At 37.3% G+C, this 23,836-nt stretch overlaps 2 protein-coding genes across 2 annotated transcripts in view; one reads left to right on the forward strand and one right to left on the reverse strand.

Annotated features, from left to right (window-relative positions):
* The window catches only part of LCR (Galactose oxidase/kelch repeat superfamily protein), a 51,050-nt gene that overhangs the window by 7,185 nt on the left and 20,029 nt on the right, over positions 1-23,836 (forward strand). The gene's annotated exons all lie outside the window — the stretch shown is intronic.
* On the reverse strand, positions 8,734-13,946 carry LOC149534945 (uncharacterized). The gene is made up of 2 exons (XM_089804728.1): positions 13,620-13,946; positions 8,734-13,463 (listed from the first exon to the last, which is right to left on the reverse strand). Exon 2 carries the CDS (start codon positions 12,205-12,207, stop codon positions 11,737-11,739), a length of 471 nt encoding a protein of 156 aa, XP_089660854.1. The 5' UTR covers positions 12,208-13,463; positions 13,620-13,946; the 3' UTR covers positions 8,734-11,736.

The raw sequence follows: 23,836 nt of genomic DNA on the forward strand, positions 1-23,836 counted from the left end.
ATTATTTCTTAATCATTCGCTAATGCCTTTGGAAGGATAGGTTGGTTTGTATAGGGAGAGGCTATTATGATAATAGATAGTTTCTATTATTATTAATTATTATTTAATGATTATCTATTGTAATCTCCTGTAAATATTAGAATGTTTCAAATATTTATTTTCCTGTATGTACAATAGAATGCTTCTATTCATTATGATTGTTTCATAAGGAAACATTGTTTATTCTTGTGTATATATTGATCTCTTGATCATTGTTAATATCAAGCGAATAATTCCAATTTCTTCGTAATATGGTATCATAGCCAATTCTTTGAATTTTTTCGAAAAATATTATAATTTCTTGTTCCAAATTATCAGAGCAATATTTTTCGAAATCGTTTTCTGTGATATCTGCTTCGGCTAAGGTTTTTCTTGTCTGCAACTTACGGCCATTTTTCTGCAACTGCTGTCTGTAATTTTCTGGTAAAATTGTGCCCAGTTTTCATGTGTTTTTGCAGTCTGTTCGTGGTCATTTTTTCCTGCTAAAATAGCTGCCCTTTTTGCTTGTTTTATGGTCATTTTTGCTCTATTTAGTGACAGTCTAGGGTTTTTGAAACTCTCAATCTCAGATCCGCACCCAGAGACTGTTTTTTCTGCACATTTCTGCCTTTTTTTTGGTCATTACTTCGTAATAGAGGCAGAGTAACTTCATCCCAAATTAGGCGACTCCAAGTGGTGGTATCCAACAGAGGTTTTAGGGTGGGATTTCCTGAGTGCTGTGATTAGAATATTAGCAACTGTGCTCTCTTTGACTGACATTGGTAGCCTATCACAGTTGCTAATAGTCCAATCACAGCACTTAGGGAATCCTGTCCTAAAATGTCTCTGTTGGATAAGTGTTTTATATTATCCATGTTTAATGTTTGGGATGGGTTTAAAGAGCTGAAATTTCTGGGTTGCTAATTTGACTTTTTCCATTTTTGCCCACATTTTAAACCATTCATGTTTATCTTTAGCACGCTTCATGCAATGTGAAGAAACTACTGCTTTTGATGAGCCCACTAATATTTGCATATGCTTAGGGGTGAAGGGATAATTTTTTCGTGTATTGGTGAACAACTAAGCTTTATTAAATAGAGAAGAACTTTTGTGTGCTTGGTTTTTTACACATAAGGGTTTCACAGGTTTCATTATCACATAATAAATTTTGCTTTCTGTTAATTCTGAAATTTCTATCAGATTGTATGCATGTTAGATTTTTTGAATTGGTTTAACAAGCTACTTTTCTTTACACTCTCATAGGTACGGTTTTCTTCAATAATTGAAGGCTCTTGGGAAAAACATCTATTGAAATAAACCAACCACCTGTCTTAGGTTAAAAGTTACATTCTAATCATTGGAAGATCATAGGCATCACAACCAACAACCTATCACAGGTCCTTGTGTCTCTTACAGGCATGGATTGGCTTCAACAACTGAAGCATGGGCATCACATCTTCTGAAACCTTTTGACAACTCCTCTTAATGTACCAGTGCTTTCCATCCACAGAAATCCTGGAAAATACCAGGTTCTCCACTCTGATACCATAGTAAATTTTCAGACCATGCTAAGCAGGTTCTATACTTAGAAAGATAAATCCTAATTGCTAGGAAACCTAAACTTGATAAATATTATTGAACTTTTGATTATGAATACAAGACTTTACAAACACATTATCTGAAAAGATATATGCTGCAGTAGCTCAACACGAAATTTAATCAATATGAATCATTCATGTCCCTGCCTTTATTTTATATATGAATGCATGCAAAATGCCACTTTCCAAGGAAAGCAAAAAGCTAAGCAGGCATGGAAAGAAAAATAACTAACTTTAAACCTTTGAAGGTGGAACAATAATTAGTGCATTGTTCAAATAGAAGCTTCTCATACAAGGTGCCTTGTCTAGAAAGGGAACAAAATCAGTGCCTTCCTAACTTGCAGCAACACTTCTAAGCTAAGTTACCGATTCAGATGCGGATTTAGAAGCTGATGTGAGAAGCGGATATGGGAAGCATGATTTTTATTTGGATGAGGATGCGGATGTGTATGGATGTGTCTATATACATATACACTTGACATGCCTCTTTATTAAAAACTTACATCAAAATAACAAACCCGCCACGTATAAAACGCCGCAGGCCTTAGATATAGCCGTGCGGCCTTAGATAATGTGTTTATAGATAATTGTATTTATAATATAAGATTGCTTAATATTAATATATATAATACTACTAAATATTATTAATATTTAAAGTAAATTACTTATTTAAAACTAGAGTTGCACCACCTTGGGGGATGGGGGGATGGCGGAACAAGGGGACAAGTTTTCGTGACGGGGGAATAAAGGGGCCTTAATTTGGGGATGGTGGGGGGATGGCAGCGGGACGACGACGGGGGACGGGAGGGGGTGTGTATATATATATACATATAGTACTTTGAATGCTAGTTATGAAAAAATGTATTGAAATATAAGCTATAACGATGTAAAAGAGTAAATACTTGAACATTTGATTGAATTGGAACATCGAAAATTGAACATAAATAGTCGAGTCAGCAAATAGTCAACATCGGGACGTCCCCCATCCTCGACGGAGGTGGTGGAAACTGGTGGCACCACTAGGGACGGGGGGACGGAGTCCCCAAGTCCCCGGCGTGTCCAAGTCTCCGAGATGTGGGGCAAAAAGGTGGGGGGGGACGTGTCCCCGTGTTACTATGTTTAAAACTAAAACAATTGTAAATATATCTCTACCATTTGGAAGAATGCGTTAGACCTATACTGGCTGGGTAATGTCGGTTCCTCCATTCCAAAAAAATGTGAGTACTCAGAAACTATATATTGACCAAAGACTTACTGTGTGAACTTTGGTTCAAGTTTTAGAAAATGCGTGAACAGATGGGTAATTACAATAAAAGACATAACTCAGAATATAAATGTTAGCAGATATATTGACCAATCTGGAGATGCGTATGCAGAAAAAACAATGTCTGATAACATTGTGAGTACTCATGATTATGATCCCCAGATTTGAGCAGAAAACTTTGAGCAGGACCAATCTGGAGATGCATCACAATCACAGTTGATCTCAGCAGGATTTTGAGTGGGAGACGTGTTATGTAGTCCATTGGTTGATTACATGCATTGGGATTTAGACAACCATACTGCACAAAATGTCTTATCTCATCCATTGTGTTGAGCAGAACATAAGACAGAGTAGTTAAACAGTCGTTCCGCCCTGCATGCATCCTGCCGGCATCCATATGGCTTCCGGACGCACCAGCTTCTGTATCCACCCTTGGCCAGGACGAATCGGTAACTTAGCTTCTAAGTAATGGTGTGCCTCTATTACAAGGATCATTACTAATACTACCATGTCTTCATAAAAGGGTCCCTTCTCTGCACAGAAACAGAGGCGAATTCTGCCATTTCTGCTGTGCTATGCTGATGCTGGTCTTGACTGTGGCCTTTACACACCTCAATAAAGATTAAGGTTGTTGCTGTGTTCACGAGTCTGCTTAGGTGTAGCTGCAGTGTACTGCTTGACTGTCGAAGGAAGAACACCTTTTAGAGCAACACAGGTAAAACTCCAATAGAAATAGAGATGAAGGCTGGCATTGCTGCTGTGCCATGCTGATGTTTCACTTGACTGTGCCTTTAAAACACCTGCATACAGACTAAGGCTGCTGCTGGGTTTTCTTATCTGCAAAATTAGCCTAATGAAGAGATGAGTTCAAAAGCAATCAGTGAAAAAGAAAGACATTTCTAGGAGGATAACTTTGTAAAATGTTAGCATGATGGAATTCATGATGGGGGAAGAAAAAATTGAGATGTTCTCCTTTGAAAGAATAATGTGAGAGACTATATGGATTCCTGAGACATTTCTATGAAGCATTCTGACACCTCATTAAAAAGGAGCCATTGGAAGTCAGCAAAGAGCATTCAAGGAACAAAACAATGTCAAAATAAAGTAATACCACTTGGATGATTCCTTATCTGAAAAATTGTGCAGGTGGAAGCCATGTACTAGTATTGGTCTAGAACAGTATGCAAATGATCTTAGCATTTTGTGGAAACTAATTGTCAATAGAATATAGCTGCCTATGCCCAATCTAATCTACTGATCATGCTTACATATTTCCTTTTAAAGGCAAATCAAATGTAATCTATAATGGGAATTCAAGAAATGCCACATTTCTCAAAGACTAAGAAAAACCTGAAGGTTCTAATCAATAACTAAACTTGACATGTCTAAAGTGTTTGATTGATGCAGTTTAGTGTTAATCATCATAATGTTACAAGATATTGGTCTTAGATGCAGTTGTGAGTTATCATAACATTTTGGTCAATTGAGATGTAGCCACAACTTTTATCTTCAAAGTCACTCCTAATGGGGAAAACTAGAAGCCTTTTTGCATTCTTACTAGGCCGCAGGAAAGGGGACCCATTGAGTCCATATCTCTTCATTATAGTGGGATGTAACTTTAACAAGCCAATGGAATCAGGAGGAAAATGTGTGGGTTGCCACCATTGAAGCTGGACAGGTTGTTGGAATTGGAATAGAGATAGAGATTTCTAGTTTCTGGTTTGCAGATGTCTTGTTATTTCTATACACTCATACTCCAGGAATACAAAATCTAAAAGAGTTGCTGGCCAAATACTTTGCATTGAGACAACAGGTAAAGACTGTTAAACAACAATAAAGAACAAAAACAAGAACATAAGATGCAAGACATTTATCCCTTTTTGCATTCTTACTAGGCCGCAGGAAAGGGGACCCATTGAGTCCATATCTCTTCATTATAGTGGGATGTAACTTTAACAAGCCAATGGAATCAGGAGGAAAATGTGTGGGTTGCCACCATTGAAGCTGGACAGGTTGTTGGAATTGGAATAGAGATAGAGATTTCTAGCTTCTGGTTTGCAGATGTCTTGTTATTTCTATACACTCATACTCCAGGAATACAAAATCTAAAAGAGTTGCTGGCCAAATACTTTGCATTGAGACAACAGGTAAAGACTGTTAAACAACAATAAAGAACAAAAACAAGAACATAAGATGCAAGACATTTATCCCTTAAGACCACATCAATGATACACGATTCCCTTAAGACCACCTCAAGGGATACATGATTCCCTTAAGACCACCTCACAATGCTAGCTAGTAGTGCCAAGTAGATCAGACCCGAGTTAAAGGTAATTACTTCATTTGATGCAAGAGGTTTGTTTCAAGTGTGATTGTGAGAATGCGAAGTTAATTGATTAAAACTAAATGCAAGTGTGAGTTAATTAACCATGAATTAAACAAATAAACAAAATTACAAAGGTGTTTGGATTATCAAAATTGAAAGAATTGAGAATCGCAGACAAACTATGAAATTCATGGGCTTATTGCCTTGGATAAATGTGCGGCCCAGAGGACTATAGTGCGACACGCTGGCGTCTTACACAGGCAGAGTGGATTTGAAAAGATGCAAAACCAGAAACTAATGTGTGAAACTACAAATAAGGTAAATAAATAGAACGCAAATGGATGAAACTAAATTTTGACGGTTAGCAATGTGTTGAAAATAAGTCCTTCAAACACTCAAGCTTACAATGAAGAAAACTTGCACAACGCAATGGAAATGTTTGTGGTAGTTGAGAGGCTTGCCTTCATCAAGCCCTCGTTTTGGTATTTCCATCTCCACAGACGATCGATAGACGTGGGAAAAATGGTGATAGATAAACGATAAAAGAGATAATATGAAACAAATATAAATGAGAACTAAGATGTAGATTTATGCTCAAAGACACAAAGTAATGGAAGTAGAGAACTCCCCAAATGTGAGAAGACTGGTCATTTACAAGTAGTAGAGCCAAATAGAAGAGCTTGAGAGTGTAATAGTGGTGAACCTTCAACAAAAGTGAAGTGTGGAATGCAAATTGTTGGGTTAAGATGATTGACAATCTTCTTGGTGATGAGCTCATCGAGGATGGAACTGCTCGGAAGAAGAGCAAACCTTTTGACTCTGTAAATTTTGCTCTTATGGTCAATATTCACAGTGTGTATGAACTTAAAACATACATAGAGGCAAAATGAATGCTTGAGTGAAGAGGCTATGCAAACCGAGCATCAAAAATAAAACATGGGTTGTGTCAGATCTTCCTTCAATAAAGAAACCCATTGGCAACAAACGGGTCTACAAAGTCAAATACAAAGGTTATGGTACTTTAGATAAGTACAAGGCTCATCTTGTTCGCTATGAAATTGATTGTGTAGAGACCTTTGCTCCAGCTGCAAAGATGAGCGCCATTAGATTATTCTTGCCATGTCAGCTTAGTGCAATTGGAATGTCCACTAAATGAACGTCAAGAGTGTGTTTGTGAATGGTGAGTTACAGGAAGAAGTGTACATCACACAACCTCTAGGATTCAAGGTTTAATAAATAACACCATGTACTCAAATTGGTGAAAGCACTTTATGGTATCAAAGAAGCTCCTCAAACATGGTAATTGAAAATTGATAAGTATCTCATAGATCAAGGTTTCCAGAGGAGTCTCAACTCAAATTTATGTGTCAAGAGTAAGACTATTGGCAGTGATACCATCATTCTAGTTATATATGTTGACGATTTGATTATGGCTAGTTGTTTTAAATCATTGATTCAGTGAATCAAACATGATCTCTATTATTAGTCTTTTGTCATGACCAGCGATGGATTCCATTTCTGCCTAGGTGTCGAAGTTTGACAGAAGTCACATGACTTCTTCGTCTCTCAATCTAAGTATGCAAGGGCTCTCCTAGACAAACACAGAATGTAGGATTGTAAACTGGTATCTACACCTGTCGAGTTTGCTCTCAAGTAATTAGCAAAATTTGGTTCTCCTGTTGAAAATGAATCTGTATGAGACAGTTAGTGGGAAGTTTGATGTATCTCACTGTCACTAGACCCAATCTGACCTTTACAACGATTTACATATCTTGCTTCATGAGAACTCTCACTCTAGATCATTGGGCTGCAGCAAAACACATACTATGCTATGTCAAGGGTACTCCCATTTTTGGTATCCTCTATGGATGAACTAAAGATGCTTGACTCATTGCTTACACAAACTCGGGTTGGGGAAGCTTTGTTGATGACAAAAAGTCTATTTCCAGGTATGTCTTCAATTTGGGCACAAGTGCTATCACTTGGACTAGTAAGAAGTAGCATGCCGTATCCCTTTCCTCAACAGAAGCTGAATTTCATGGAATAGTCAAAGCAGGTTGTGAGGTAGTTTGGCTTCGTAGGATGCTTTCGACATCCATATGTCTCATGAGAGCCCTTCACCTCTCTTTTGTGACAATCAAGGGGCCATCAAACTTGCTTTAAAGCCAATCCTCCATGAGTGCACAAAGCATATTGACATTCATTGACATTTTATCCGTCAGCTGGTTGAAGATGGGTACATAAATTTACAATTTGTTCCTACAACTGACCAGGCTGCTGATATTCGTACCACGTCCCTACTTCCAAAGAAGTTTGTCAAATTCAGGGGGCAGCTGGTGTCTTTGATAAGTTGACCATTAAAGAACTTCCTTAAAATAATCTCTCTTAAGTTATTTTATTCCTATTTTAATTGTCACTCCTAGATTTTATATATATCCTATACAATAGATTCTTTCTATTATTTGTATGTTTCTTTCTAGAAACATCTCGATTGTAAACTCTATGAGAACAATTCATTCTTTGATTATCCACTATTTTACCAATCATTTGTCTAATACAATTTGGGGGATAATATATTATTCTCAATCACAACAATGAAAAGTGGTGACTCAGTTTTAATGAAAGGTGGTGACCCTTTCACCAATAAAGTATTAAGGAGATTGCCTTCCAAGCAAAAAAGGGAGGAGCAGTAATAGAAGAGTATTATTTTGATTTTGAGAGCAGACTGAGAAGACCATTTGATAAAGGAGATTGATCTAAAAGATCCACCTGATATGAGAAATCAGAGTTCAGATATTTATCCAACTAATCTCATTTATTCGAGTAAGAATTACCTCTCTAACTACATTTTTACTCCTGTTTATTGTGGATTTGTGAATTTAGGGCAAAGTATGAGGTGATCCCAAAAAACAGGTTACATATCTTGCTTCATGATAACTCCCACTTCAGATCATTGGGCTGCAGCAAAATGCATACTGCGGTATGTAAAGGGTACTCCTGATTCTGGTATCCTTTATGGACGAACCAAAGATGTCCGTCTCATTGGTTACACAAACTCAGGCTAGGGATGCTTTTTTGATGACAAAATGTCTACTTCCATGTATGTTTTCAGTTTGGGTACAGGTGCTATCACTTGGACCAGTAAGAAGCAGCATGCCGTATCCTTTTCCTCAATGGAAGCTGAATTTCGTGGAACAACAAAGCAGGTTGTGAGGCAGTTTGGCTTGTAGGATGCTATCTGACATCCATATGTCTCATGAAGGTCCTTCACCTCTCTTTTGTGACAATCAAGGGGCCATCATACTTGCTTCAAATCCAATCTTCCATGAATGCACTAAGCATATTGGCATTCATTGTCATTTTATTTGTCAGCTGGTTGAAGATGGATACGTGAATTTACAGCTTGTTCCTACAACTGATCAGGCTGCTAATATTCTTACCAAGTCCCTTCTTCCAAAGAAGCTTTTCAAATTCAGGGGGCAGTTGGTATCGTTGATAAGTTGACCATTAAGGAAGGGTATTAAAATAATATCTCCTAAGTTACTTTATTTCTATTTTAATTATCACTTTTAGATTTTATAAATATCCAGTACAATATATTCTTTCTATTATTTGTATGTTTATTTCTAGAAACATCTCAATTGTAAGCTCTATAAGAACAATTCATTCTTTGTTAATAGATTATCCACTATTTTACCAAATCATTTGTCTAATACAATTTGGGGGATAATATATTATTCTCAATGGCAACAATGAAAGGTGGGGATTCAGTTTTAATGAATGGTGGTGACCCTTTCATGAATAAAGGAAATTAATTGCCTTCCAAGAAAAGAGAGGAGCACTAAGTAATAAAAGAGTACAATTCAGATTTTGAGAGCAGACGGAGCATGTTGTTGGTAAATTCTATATTGTAGCCGATGAGTATAATTGTATCTGAAAGGGCGCGTGATGGTTGAGTCACCCCTTTGGGAAAATGTATGTACATTGTCCGTAGGGACTATTGGGAGATCATCATCATAATCATATTGTAAGCATTGGAGTGCATATTGAGTATATGAATAAAGTATCTGCTCTGTGTTATATCTTACTGTACTACATGTGATAAGTATTCATTTACCTTGTATGGTAAACATTTGGCACTATTGCTTGTCGAACCTGTAACAAAGGAAGTGTTATGAAGATTAATGCCGAATCAGCTCAATAAGTATTAATTTTAGATAAGCATAAAGTATTAATTTTAGCACAACACAAGAAGTATAAGCATGAGATATGCACATCACAAGAAGTATTAATTTTAGCACAACAGGCGGAGCGCAGACAAAAGCTTTAGCAACTTACGAACATTGAGGGGGTGAAGGAGCACAGACGGAGGGAGTGCATTCACCTAGCAGACCGAGGAGTGTTGAGGAATTGCTCGAAGAAACTCGACAATGATTGAATTTGGTGGAAGAGAGAAGGGAGGAGTTCCTTAACTTGTATATGTCTAGGATAGAGAATCCGAATGAAAGGGAAGTAACTCGCACGGCTCGAAGTGTTGAAGGAGCACGAGCATAGAGTAAACTCTTTGTTCCCGATACACCTGACAAACGAATACAGACAGAGAATCAAACAACTTCGCTTGAGGAGGATTTTCTCTCACTAGGTAATGCGGTTGTCCAAAGTAGATCATTGTACATAGATGCGTATAATCGGCGATGGATTTGGAGAGTGAGCAGAAAACGAGCAAAAAGAAGCACAAATCGTTGGACTAAGATTCATCTTCCGAAAGTAGCAGCAACGACGAAGAATCAAGTAAGAAGGTACGAGCGTTGTAGAAGGATATGCTACAGATAATGGAGGAGTTAAAAAATTTGAAAAAGAATCCAGACTCGGTGAAAGGGGAATTGTGGTGTACGGACTGTAAGGAGGAGGGCCACACAAAGTGCTCTTGCTCGAAAAAATAATTTTTGCAATATCTGCCAGATTGTGGGACATTCCACAAAAGAATGCCCGTTCAATATGAAGACGAAGGGACACTAACAAGTGTTACTGACACAGGAAGTATCCACTATAGGAGCAGGAACAAACAATGACGCAACATCAAGAGTATATTAGAACAATAACCGGCACGGATGAGGTGGTAATTGTGTGCTTAAAATGTGAACACACTTCTATGAGTCATTATATCCAAGATTGCTCAAGAATGAGGTTTCAAATGGCGGCTCATAGCTCTCTATTCATAGAGTGCAAGGGTTTGTAATGAAGGCTTTTAGTTTTGACCTAGTTTGTGCCCATGCAAGTAGACCATAAAATGAGAGATTCAAAGATCAAAATATGAATGCAAATGGAGATGAAAGCTAATCTATATGATAACAATGCAAAACAATGCAAGATCTAATCTATCAATGTAAGATCTAATCTATGAAAGCAAGTTCTAAGCTAATATGAAAATGCAAGGATAGATCATGATGATAGAAGTCATGGATGCATGAGAGAAGAAGACAAGAAAATAGAAGTTCTCCACAAAAAGTTTTAATGCTCACACTCTTCTAAAAATTGCTCTCCAAACCTGCAGTATAACAATAGCCTAGAGTGTGTGTATGTAAAATGAGGAGAGGGCTCTCCCTTATAAAGAAGATTGGACGATTAAGAGTAAGAGGCAAAAAGATTTAATCAAGGGTGGAGAAAGAATGATTTGTGTGAAATAAAGATCCACCAATGAGAAAATAAGAAAAGAATTAAATGAAATCCCACTTAGAAATATGTGCATTTAAGTGTAGAGGAATTTTTAATTTTTATTTCCTTTTTAAGTGGGGATTTATTTAATTAAAAGGGAGCAAGTTCTTTTAATTAAATAGGAAATATTCAATTAAATTAAAAGAGGGGTTTTTCTCTTAATTAATTAAATATGGATGAATTATTTAATTAAAAGAGGTTTTCTTTAAATTAAATGGAGACTTATTTTATTTAATTAAAAGGGAGATTTTCTTTTAATTAAATAAGATTGAGGATAAAATGATCAACCTTAGAAAATATTGAAATAATCGAATTTGATCAAGAGAATTGATTTGAATTGATTTAATAAAATATTGCAAACCATTGATTCAAGAAATTAATAAATTGATAAATTGAATAATGGGGGCCCATAGTCTAGGTGACCATTTTAAGGTGCTTACAATCATAGTTGGAAAACTCGCCAAATGCAAAAACTCGCCAAGCCCCCCAAAAGTTTAATTGGGAAAAACTCGACGATTTAAAAAAAAAACTCGAGAAAAACTCAGGAACCTAAAAAACCGCTGAAATTCAATTAAAAATACATTCATTTTGCAAAATTTAATGAGAAGATGCATCTAATAAGTTAATTAAATACAATACAAAAGAAAGAAACGAAGTTTAGATATATATAAATGCATAATGCGTACAAAATTGCATTCTCATGCAGAATGCTCATGGTAGGAAGCAAAATAGTAAATTACTAAATAGTTTCAATCTATCAAACTAGAAGTAAATACTAAAAGTCTAAATACATCAATACAATGTGACAATGTCAATCACATCTTCCTCTTTCCATTTGCACTAGCAGGAAGCTGAGGGGGTCTAGTCCTAGAAGAAGTGCCCCGCATTGGGATAGGGTGTGAGCTGCGTGACTGTGAACTCTGTGGCTGTGCCCCCTCGCTCAACGTCCCTACTGACTGGCTCGACGTCCTAGAAGAGGATGCATCTCCTCCTAATGGTAATGCCTGATCCTCGCCTGAATCATCATCATCCTCGTCCTCATCCTCAATGTCATCCATAGTGAACTGAAAATCAGTGTTAACCTCCCCCTCCATGGCTTGCCTCTCCAAATCAGCGATCTCATTTGGTGTAAACAATGGACTTGGCTCCTGTGCTGTCCAATCAGAATAAGGATCTATCTCATCTAGAGCAAGCGGACCAGGTAGTTTTAAGAGCTGTGCCTTTTTTATGCACAACTTAAGATTATATTGCACATAAACAAGGTCATTAAGCCGTTTTTGAGTCATTCTGTTTCTTTTCTTTTTATGGATGGACTCAAATAAGCTCCAATTGCGCTCACAATGTGATGAGCTACAAGGTTGGGATAGGACTCTGAGAGCGAATTTCCTTAAATTGGGGGTATTGCCACCCCAATTTGCCCACCAAGCATCTGCAAAACAAAATTAAAAAAGTTATAAAGCAATTAAAAAAAAAATCAGAAGCACAACTTATCAATTAACAAATTTTTAAAAGTTTGACGCTTTACCTGGTGCTTGAGTAGATCTTGCTCTCTTTGCTAGCATAGAAGAGAACAAAGGACCCCTTGATTCCACATAGATTTGTTGTTCGGTCACAATAAGGTCTCTCTCCTCTTCACTTGATATCATTCTCTCAATGCATTTAGAGAGACCTTCCATGACCTCTCCATTAGGATCTGAGTAGGAATCATCAGCCCTAAAACAAATAGAAAATGATATCAAGCCTTACTACACAACCTTAAAAAGTAAAGTAAAATAAAGACTTATTAAAATCCCAACTTCAAGGACAATCAATTATCATAGTACCTGAATTTGGGATTGAGGAAGTAGCCTGCTGCATGAATAGTTTGGTGGAGCATATTGTTCCACCTCCTATCAATTATTTCCCAAATGGGGTCAAATCTGAGACTATCCCTGTGATAGTAACTTCTAACAGCCTCTTTCGTCCTATCCATAGCCTCATAAAGACCTCCCATTGGGGATTGCTGCCCATCACATGTGCGCAAGACTAGAACCAGGGGCAGAGACATCTACATTTGAAATTTGAAAAATACAAATTAGTTAATAACATATTAAGTTATGAATTGATAATGAAACTTGAATAAACTAAAAATATAATGAAGTTACCTCCACAATCTCCTTAGCCTTTGCAAAAAAGCTATCATCAAAGACTATTCGTGCCACGGCCTCTCCTTTGGGCTTCTTTGAGTAAGGTGAAGCAACCCAATCAGCACACACAAACATTTGCTTCAAAGCCAATATGTGGTCAAGAATACTTTGCAACGTCAAGAAGACCGTTGCAAACCTTGTCATAGCAGGTCTCATCAAATCTCTGCCTATAGTGGCTTTTCTCATCAAACTGAGAATCGATGGGTGATTATAGATATATTTCGTGACTCGCCTAGCATCTTCCACAACTGGACTCACCCAATCAAGTTTTCCTATGTCCTCCAAAAGAAGGTCAAGGACATGTGCTGCACAAGGTGACCAAAAAAGTGTGGGATGCCTCTCTTGGAGGATTCTACCTAAAAGATTAGCAAAAAATCAATAATCAGTAACAAACTTTCCATATTTAGTATTTACAAATTACATCAAATCTAAATTGAATAATACCATTATCCATAGCATTACATTCATGATTCATATTGATTCATCATTCAAATAAAAAAAAAAAAATCTACCTGCTGCCACATATGCTGCTGCATTATCTGTGATTATTTGCACCACATTCTCTATTCCCACCTCCATGACAACATTCTCCAACATTAAAGCCAATGTGGCTGCATTTTTCACTTTGTTGGAGGCATCGACAGAGTTCCAAAACACCACATCATCTTTGCAAGCAATCAAGAAGTTAATAATGGTTCTACTTCTTCCATCTGTCCACCCATTAGATAAAATGGTGCAGCCATACTTCTTCCACTTTTTCTTTTGGTTTTCTATCAACAATGTTGCCCTACCAACCGCTTTGTCAAGCAACCTACAAAATTTAGGTGTAATATTAAATAAAGTGCAAGTGTTAGTAAAAAATTAGGAAATAAGTTATAACAGTTAAGATTTAAAATATAACAATGAACTAAAGTGAATCACAATTATTTACAATTACTAAATAGTAAAATACTAACCTTCCACTCATATCCTTGCGATTAGGCGGCTTGTACCCTTTGCCTGATATTGTCATTGCATTCACCATATTGACCCAATAGGGACTATCAACGACATTCATTGAGATATTGTTGAAAAACCAAAAATCAGCTGCTGCAATATCAGTTTGCTCATGCACCTCCTTAAACCATGCAGTGCCCTCTAATGATGGTTGTGCTCCAGGTGTGTTCCTGGGCACAAAATAACCACCTATCTCTGATGGGGATCCGGATGGTGATGATGAAGAAGTAGGAGATGTAGAAGAAGTGGAACCGGTAAAAGAGAAATTTTGTTTGCGGATCCGTGGGCCACGAAGAGATCCTGGTATGTTCTCAAGTGCTTCTTCTTCCTCTTGCATATCAAAAGGAGCTCCTTTTGATTCAACTATGGCTGCCCTCATAGCTAATTTTGCCTTCTCCCTATTCAATTTTTTCTCTTCAGCAGCTGCAAGTAGGGCATGGATGAATCTTTTTTCATCATTAGTTACCTTGAGACAAGGATTTGAGTCATGTTTCTTTATGCTTGCAAGGTGGTATTTGAGGCGGTTTATGCCTCCATAAATAATTCTCTCACAGGGAATGCATATCACCTTCCCAATATCATTTGGATTTGGAGCTTCATAGGCATACCGCCATGCCTTATCTCTTGCATTTTTAGGCCAAGTGCTTATATATCCAGATGGGCATGGTGTTTGTGGTCACTCTTCTTGCGGGTTTGTCATTTTTTTAATGGTTGACCGCTGCCCTACACATAAATATATAGAAAAATGAATAAACAATGTTAGAACTTAGAAGCTAGGGTTTCAAATGATTCAAAGTTTCAAACTTCAAACTTCAACCATATCCTTAGCAAACAACAAACTTCAACCATATCCTTAGAAGCTAGGGTTTCAAATGATTCAAAATGATTTTAAATGATTTGAAAACATTTACAAACAACAACAAAAATAAAAGAACATTTGTTATAAAACTATAAAAAGTTTTCAAACTATGATAAGATGAACATACCTGGAAAGAAATTTGTCTTCTAAAATCGGTTAGAATCCTCTACAATCCACTCAAATCTGCCTTGAACCACTTGCAATCAGCCAAGAATGCCTCCAAACCTTCTTCTCTTCACTCCTCAAGGCTCTAATCAATGCAAATACAAGAAAGAATGAGAAAAAACACATTCACTACCGCTTTAATCCGTCACAGGCCACGGGCGAAAATCTCACCAGTAAATCACGAGTTTTTATGAAAAACTCTCCGAGTTTTTCACGATTACTCGCCAAATACTTGGCGAGTTTTTACCAGACTGCCGAGTTTTTAATTCGGCGAGTTAACTGGTGAAAAACTTGCCGAGCTAGGAAACTCGGCGAGTTTTCCATCTATGCTTACAGTAATAATAATAGTAATGGAGGCCGGAGTTGGATACAGTATGACTTGAGTGGATGACCGATGAGACAATGCTGTGCATGCAACCTCTAGGGGCACTTCTCTGGAGAATGTACCATGAAGGAAACGCTGTAGTTGCTATGTAGATGGTGTGGTCCAAGAGACCACAAAGATTCGAAATGGCCTAAGTAAGGGGTGAACTTGTTAAGCATTGAAGCATGTGATGAGGAGATACTAGCCATCACTTGCGAATAAGCAAAGAAGACAATGTACCCAGATGCAGAGGAAGAAAAGAAGAGGTTGTAGCAAGCACGGACAAAGCTATAAAAATAAATAGAAACGGAAAAATTACAAACAAAAGACACTGCCGACACCTCAAAGAGTAACTTGGCAGAACAAAATATTATGAGACAGGTAATGCAAATGTAAGTTCCTATGAAATTAAATGACCTTACAATGCCTCAGTTGCAGGCAGCGATACTAAACATGACACCATTCCTGAAAGCAACAGAAGAACAGGGAAGAATGGCAGCGGAGCGACTGCAACAGACCCAATGCTACTGGTACTCACTACGGGAAGACATCCAACAGTAGTAGAGATGGGTATCCTGGGGACCGTACTCACGGACACAATCATAGACGGAGGGTCAGGAGTAAACGTACCATTGGAGGATATATGTAAAAAGTTGGGACAACTTACATTATGGCCACCTAAATTTCAACTACTCATCGCTGATCAACACAGAATCAAGCCTTTAGGGACCCTGATGGCGCAGCCTATAACCATTGGGATGCAGCCATTCTTGTTGGATTTTGTGGTCATACCATTAAAAAGAAAAGGGTATGATGCCATCTTCGGACAGGGTTGGATGGTACAGGGAAAGGTGAAGCATGATTGGAAACAAAATACTCTGTCCATGGAAGGCGGAGGTGGGAGATTTATAATTGACCTGCACACACAGATGGTAGGTGAGGAGGCAACATCATCGGATTCCGAAGGTGAAGGCGAAGGTCACGTTAAGGGGAAGAAAAGAATGGAACCAGATGGAGTATTGAGATTGGAAGGAGGATCAAATGATGATGATGTGGACTTGGTGAACGGCTTACTTCATTGGCAGATGGAGGACTACGAGCTCTTTCCTAGCTGCAACATGTTAGCAGTCGAAAAGGGAAAAGAAGGGAATAAGTTTTCGAAGGAGTATAGCGAAGTGAAGGAGGGAGAAGCACATGTAGATGAAACGCTAACGCATACGTTCAGTGATGATAAACCTATAAAGTATGAAGAGCCTACTGTAAAAATGATGAACTTAGGAGATGAAGCCAATCCCAAAAATATCTTGTGGTAGATGATTGGAATCCAGTCCTGAAGGCAACAACGTTCAAAATATTTATGGAGTATAAGGACATGTTCGCATGGACGTATAAGGATTTGAAAGGAGTAATGTCGGAGTTATGTGTCCACCGGATATCGTTGATAGAAGGTGCAGTGCCCGTATGGAAGCGACTGTACCGGATGAACAAAAATTATGCCGCACAGGTTACTGATGAGATCGATCAGATGCTAGGAGTAGGAATTATTTTTAGGGTGGAGATGAGCGAGTGGGTATCACCAATTGTGATATCTCTGAAGGACACCACCCAGATTAGAATATGCGTAGACTTTTAGTGCCTAAATGCAGTAACAATTAAAGATCCATTTCTGGTACCATTCACCGATAGCATTCTGGAAGAAGTTGCGGGGCATGAAATTTATTGATTCATGGATGGGTTCTCTGGATACAACCAAATATCCATTGCCGAAGAAGATAGGCTGAAAACAACATTCATAATGGAAGATGGAGTATATGCCTATAACAGAATGCCGTTTGGATTGTGTAATGCTCCAACAACATTCTAGAGAATTATCTTACACATATTTGTTAAAATGTTTGTCAAAAACTTTAAGGCATTTCAAGATGATTGGTCAATTTTTAGCACAAAAGATAAACATATAATAGCACTCGGAGAATGCATGGAAAGATGCAGGTGGGTGAGACTAGCACTGAATTTGAAGAAGTGCAGGTTCATGGTGCCACAGGGGAAGCTATTAGGACATAGTCTGCAAAGCAGGGTTGAAGACGGATCTTGACAAAGTTCGTGTACTTTTGGATATGCCACCATCGTTAGATGTATTAGAAGTAAAATCGTTCCTCAGACATATTGGATACTACCGGAGGTTCATCAAGAATTTTGCAAAAATATCATGCCCGCTGGACAAATTAACATGCAAGGGTGAACCTTATAAATGGAAAGTGGAGTAGAATGAAGCTTTCGATGGATTGAAAACAAGGTTGGCCACAATGATCCTAGCTTATCGAAACTGGGATAAGCAGTTCATGTTGATGCATTGAACTATGCAATTGGAGCAACATTGACACAAACAGGTGACCACAGATTGGATCATCTAGCATACTTTGCAAGTAGACTGTTATCTAAAGCAGAGCAAAATTACAGTACGACAGAACGAGAAGCACTCGGAATGGTGTACGTAGTACAAAAATTCAGGCATTATTTACTGGCGACACTGTTCGTATTTTATGTGGATCATCAAGCGTTGTTATATCTTGTGAACAAGTTGATCATACAGGGAAGGATAAGTAGATGGCTATTACTGTTGCAGGAATTTACATTCAAGATTGTGGTACGACTAGGAAAGAGTCATGTAAGTGTGGATCACTTGTCGAGGATAAAATCACTAGAGCCATCGGAGGGGGTCAACGATGATTTTCTTGATGTGCAGCTATTTCAGATTGTTGTACTGCCATCTTGGTACACGTGTATTAGAGAGTATCTCTTGACAGGACGGTTTCCTAGTGAAATGACGCCGAACGAGAGGAGGAAACTGGTGCTAAGGAGTCGGATGTTTCAATTGATCAATGGTTTACTATATAAAATGGGACCATTTTGCGGCGGTGTGTTCTAGAAGGGGAAACACCGAAGGTGTTGAAGGAAGCACATGAAGGACTAGCAAGAGGACACATGGGATTGGATACAATTGCACAGGAGATACTTCTGACAGGGTTATGGTGGCCAACCGTGCACAACGATGCAAGGGAGTGGGCTGTTGCCTGCGATACATGTCAGAGAGCTGGAAAATCATTGAAGAGAGACTTCATGCCTTTGAATCCTTCACACGCGTAGGAGTTATTTAAAAGGTATCTGAAAGGTACTATTGGCATGGGAATCAGTAAACATCAACCTTCATGGATATTCTCATTCCGATTGGGTAGGCAGCCCTACTGAACGTAAGAGTACTTCTGGATGTTGCTTCAGTCTAGGATTTGAAATGGTTTCTTGGTTCAGCAGAAAACAGCCTTCAGTTACATTAAGTTTTACCGAAGTAGAATACATTGCTTCTTCCTTGGGTGCTAGAGAAGCGATATGGCTATGAAAGTTGTTAGTAAATTTGTTCAAAAGACCTTTGAAGCCCATTGTGAGTCATTGTGATAATCAAAGTTGTATCAACCTTTCAGCTAATCCAGTTTTCCACAATCATTCCAAACATATTGAAATTCCTTACCACTACTACATTAGAGATATGGTGGATCGAGGAGTCATTCAACTAGAGTACATTAGTGCTAATGAGCAAACAACAGATCTCTTTACTAAGCCTCTTCCTAAAGTGAAGTTGAAATACTTCAGAGAAAAACTTGGTATGATTAAATTGTAATTTTGAATATTGAATTTAAATTTTCAATTCATGTGAGTTTTTGCTTCTATTGTTGTTTAGTTGCATCAGATATGTAATGAAAGGTGACGATCTTTCATGGACATATATATTTAGAAGGTAATCGTTTGTAAGGTGACGATCTTGCAAATGATAGGCCTGTTATCATGGAAATCTCTAGATATTGTTTTAGACAATTAGAGATCATTGATAATGAATCCATTATGATTACTCTAGATATTGTTTCAGACGATTAGAGATCATAATATATGTTATGATAGTGTTCATAGCATGGTGATTTTAATTATTCGACTAGTCACTGTTTTAGATTGTTAAGATTAGATAATGTATTCAAATATTCTATTCTGAAATCTATTAAAAGGGTGTATTACTTCTCCCTTGGTAAGAGGGAGTGCTGATTTTAATTATTTGACTAGTCACTGTTTTAGAGTGTTAAGATTAGATAATGTATTCAAATATTCTATTCAGAAATCTATTAAAAGGGTGTATTACTTCTCCCTTGGTAAGAGGGAGTGCTAATGTATAGCATCAGTAGAAGTATGATAAAATTATGTTATGTGAATTATGTTCATTAAACGTATGCTTATATATATATATATATATGTATATAAGTGAGAAATTAGTGTATCTGCTGTTTGAAATCAATTGAGGCACCCTACTAACAGTTAGGTTAGTATGGAGGCATTGGTAGATATTCAGATAAACTGCAGCCTTCTTTTCTGAGGAATTGGGACATAAAAATAATAAGTTAGCAGAGATTAAAGCTATTTATAAAGATATACAAGAGGTTCTCAAAATTGGGTGGCAAAAATGCTAAATTTTGAACAAGAATACATGAATGCAAAGATCAGAAACTCAACCACAAAAATGACATGAGCAATAAAAGCTTATCTTGAGAAAACCCTCCACTTGAGGGTGAAAAACGCAGCCCACAAAAATGGTGCCTCAATTGATTTCAAACAGCAGATACACTAATTTCTCGCTTATATATATATATAAGCATATGTTTGATGAACATAATTCACATAACATAATTTTATCATTACTTCTGCTGATGCTATACATTAGCACTCCCTCTTACCAAGGGAGAAGTAGTACACCCTTTTAATGGATTTCAGAATAGAATATTTGAATACATTATTTGATCTTAATACTCTAAAACAGTGACTAGTCGAATAATTAAAATCACCATGCTATGAACACTATCATAACATATATTATGATTTCTAATCGTTCGAAACAATATCTAGAGTAATCATTCAAATTGTATACAAAATTCCAGAAAATAATTACAAAGGACAATTCGCCTGCAGTTTAAATCTCCATGCCTTTAATAATAAACAAAGAACATTTTATTTTATAATAAAATAATAGAATTTATATTACAAAGTCATCATAAACTCCTTATCCCTCCATACAATAAAATAAATATAAAATGCTTCTCAGAGTTTATAAAATGTTTGAATATTTCTTGTCTTTCCTTGGTTTGGTTTCTAACCTTATTTATATCTTTATTTGGGGCATGACTTTTCAAAGTGAAGAGTCATATCTAGATAACACCCTTTCAAATATAATTACATTAATTATTTCCTTTTTATATAATCAACCTTAAACTTCAAAAGGCTCGATGGAATAAGGAGCTTAGTTATTTCAATACTTTCAACCTTCATATTATGACATTTATTTGCCAATTCGCAATATCTCATTTATGGTTTCCATTGAAGCCGTTTTGGACCTCAGATTAATCTTTTGTCTTTGATATTGTTCATATTAATAACCTGCGATGGCTTCTCAGTCTTCATTGCGTATGAAAAATGTTGCCATGAATGAAAGGATGACCTTCGATCAAGACGCTGGATCTTCCTTCTTACCGTTATTGCCATTGTGTATCTCAGTCATTGTTGACTTCGTGGCTTGTCTCAGCTCGTCTCAGATTTCATCGTCCATCTCCTGAAGCAATTTGTAGGCTTGTTCTGGTGCTTTCCAGCATGCCGTCTTTGCATAATGAAGACTTCCAGTGACTTATTTCTGGCGCATACTCAAAACATTCATTGTTTGAGAGATAGCATCGAGTTTTACTAGCCTTTTGTTTGTAGATGCACACATGGCATGGACATTGGCGGCACATGATAATGGTTCTTGAGTGAATCCTGACAGTATATGGACATCTGAGAAATGTCAAGTTTTATATAATTTAGTGCCAGCTCCCTGCGCAAACAAAGATGGAATATGGTGATTAGCTGATGAACTGTTTGCTAACGTTTTTTATCTCTCTTGCCTTCATATTTTTTGGGAGCCAAAGCTTCAATATGGATGACAATTTCTCTTCATAATTTGCAGTACTCTTCATGACCTTTATTTAAAAGTATTTTTTGGAGCAGAATGAACTGAAAATGTTCATGAAGTAACATACAACAGTCTATCATCTTCCAACAATTGTGATGTTTTGATTTCATGGGAAAACAAAAGGAATCTCTGAACCCCATCTGTGATATGCATATTCATCCAACATATATAGACTCATTTCTCTTTCCAAAACTAGAATATTGTTGTATATAGTTTGAGAACTACATGAACTCTATTTTTATTCATACTGACCCAATTATCTCATCATTTTGTTCACTGTGCCTTGAACAAATCAAACTCCCTCAATTTCATTGCTGTAGGCCTTTATGTTGCTACATAATGTATAAATTCAGTATTCTGTGCTCTCTTCTATGGAAGTTCCATTTTCCCAGAATGCATCCTGATTTTCGGCCTATTTCTTCTTCTAGTAATCGATGCCATTTTTGATCAGAAAAAGACAACTTGGTTTTATTTCATCTCTTTAACAAGTTTAGTGCTAAGCATAACTTTTTTGTTATTTCAATGGAGAGAAGAACCCACGATTAGTTTTTTTGGCAATTTACAAACAAACAATTTTAATAAAATATTTCGGTTTCTCATTTTATTATGTTCCACTTTGTGTATTCCACCATCCGTGGAATACATTCAATGTACAGAAATGGCTCATATTTGCATGTAAATTTCACATCTGCCCAGTATTCTAAAAGGGGTATGTAAACAAGATCTTTTTTGAGGTGAGTAAACTTTGTTGTGATCTGAAGATGAGACATTGATCTCCAGCCTTATCTCTTAAATTTAGACAAAAATGGAGCTTCTAAATTTGGGCTCCATCAGAATAGAGCAATGAAAAAAAGAAAAAAGAAAGTAAAATAAATAGGACATTATATAGCATTGTACGACATTGAGAGGACAGTGTATGGTGGCAACAAAAAAGGAAAGTAAAATAAATAGGACATTATATAGCATTGTACGACATTGAGAGGACAGTGTATGGTGGCAACAAAAAAGGAAAGTAAAATAAATAGGACATTATATAGCATTGTACGACATTGAGAGGACAGTGTATGGTGGCAACAAAAAAGGAACACTGTACGACCTGCATATAAAAAGTACCATATGAGCACAACAACAAAACAATTAGCAAAGGGAAGGAGCACTGTACGGTACAGAAGTAGGAGAGCAGAGCAACTGTACAGCCAACAAAAGGAGATTTGAGAAGAAATAGACACTGTACGACAATTTGAGAGGAGGAAATTAGGCATCACCAACAACATAGTTGAGGATACCGCACGACACTCTTAAGTAGGAAAAGTGGCTTGTGGGAGCAGGCAATGTCACCGTATATTGTAGACCGTACGGACAAAAAGATTGGCTACAGAAGAACATCACCATACGACTATAGGGGGAAGTGAACATCATACGGCCTTGAGAGTAACCTATAGCAGAAGGATTGTCGTACATTGTACGGTAGGAGTAGCATAGAGCATGATCACATGCTCCATATGACCCATATGAAAATTGCAACATAAAAGCCAACCGTACGAACACAATACTATAGACAAGAGGAAGCGTACGGACACAAGAATGAATTAAGGTGCAAGTTCCATGATATTATATACCATACAAACTTCAAAAGAGAATTAATGTTGTCTCTATACGATTGTACGACATTCACAAAGAGCAGGAGCACCATCGTATGCTATTAAGGGAAACAAGGAATCACCATACGGTAGCATAAACAGGAAAACAACACCATATGGTCACCGAAGTTACTGTACAGTGTATGGACATAGTAGCAAGGTAAAGTGAAATCATACTCAAGGTACAAATAAGCAAATTTGGAGGTTGTGTACGATCTTGGCAAAGAAGAACACATCCGTTCAAGAGCAGTGAAGGGAGGAGTTGTATAGATGCCAAAAGATAGTAGAAGAAACCTTCAAAATAAGTTGTAAGTTGTACGGAGGTATTTAGCAACTGACCTAATGGTTTGTGCTCACAAAAAGACAAAAGAGGTGACAGTTATGCAATCAGCTGGGAAGAGGGCTTGGAAAAAGAAATTGGAAGAAGATACAACAACTGCAGTGATGAATAGGAATGTAAAGACTTTGCCATCCGGAGTACATGTAGCAGGAGGCACAAGTACAAGACCAACCAAAAAGAAAGGGAAGCAACTAGCACAGTCGGTTGCAGCGGATAATCCCACAGCATAGAATGTTACATTTGAAGGGTTGAATGGAGTAGAATGTAGGAAGTGGTGGCAGGAGACGCTTGATAATCATCCAGTGAAGGCCAACATTCGAAAGGC

Source organism: Cupressus sempervirens, chromosome 10 (assembly GCF_028749045.1).
Source record: "Cupressus sempervirens isolate cs-2001-9-10 chromosome 10, ASM2874904v1, whole genome shotgun sequence".
Classification (NCBI taxonomy): Eukaryota; Viridiplantae; Streptophyta; class Pinopsida; order Cupressales; family Cupressaceae; genus Cupressus; species Cupressus sempervirens.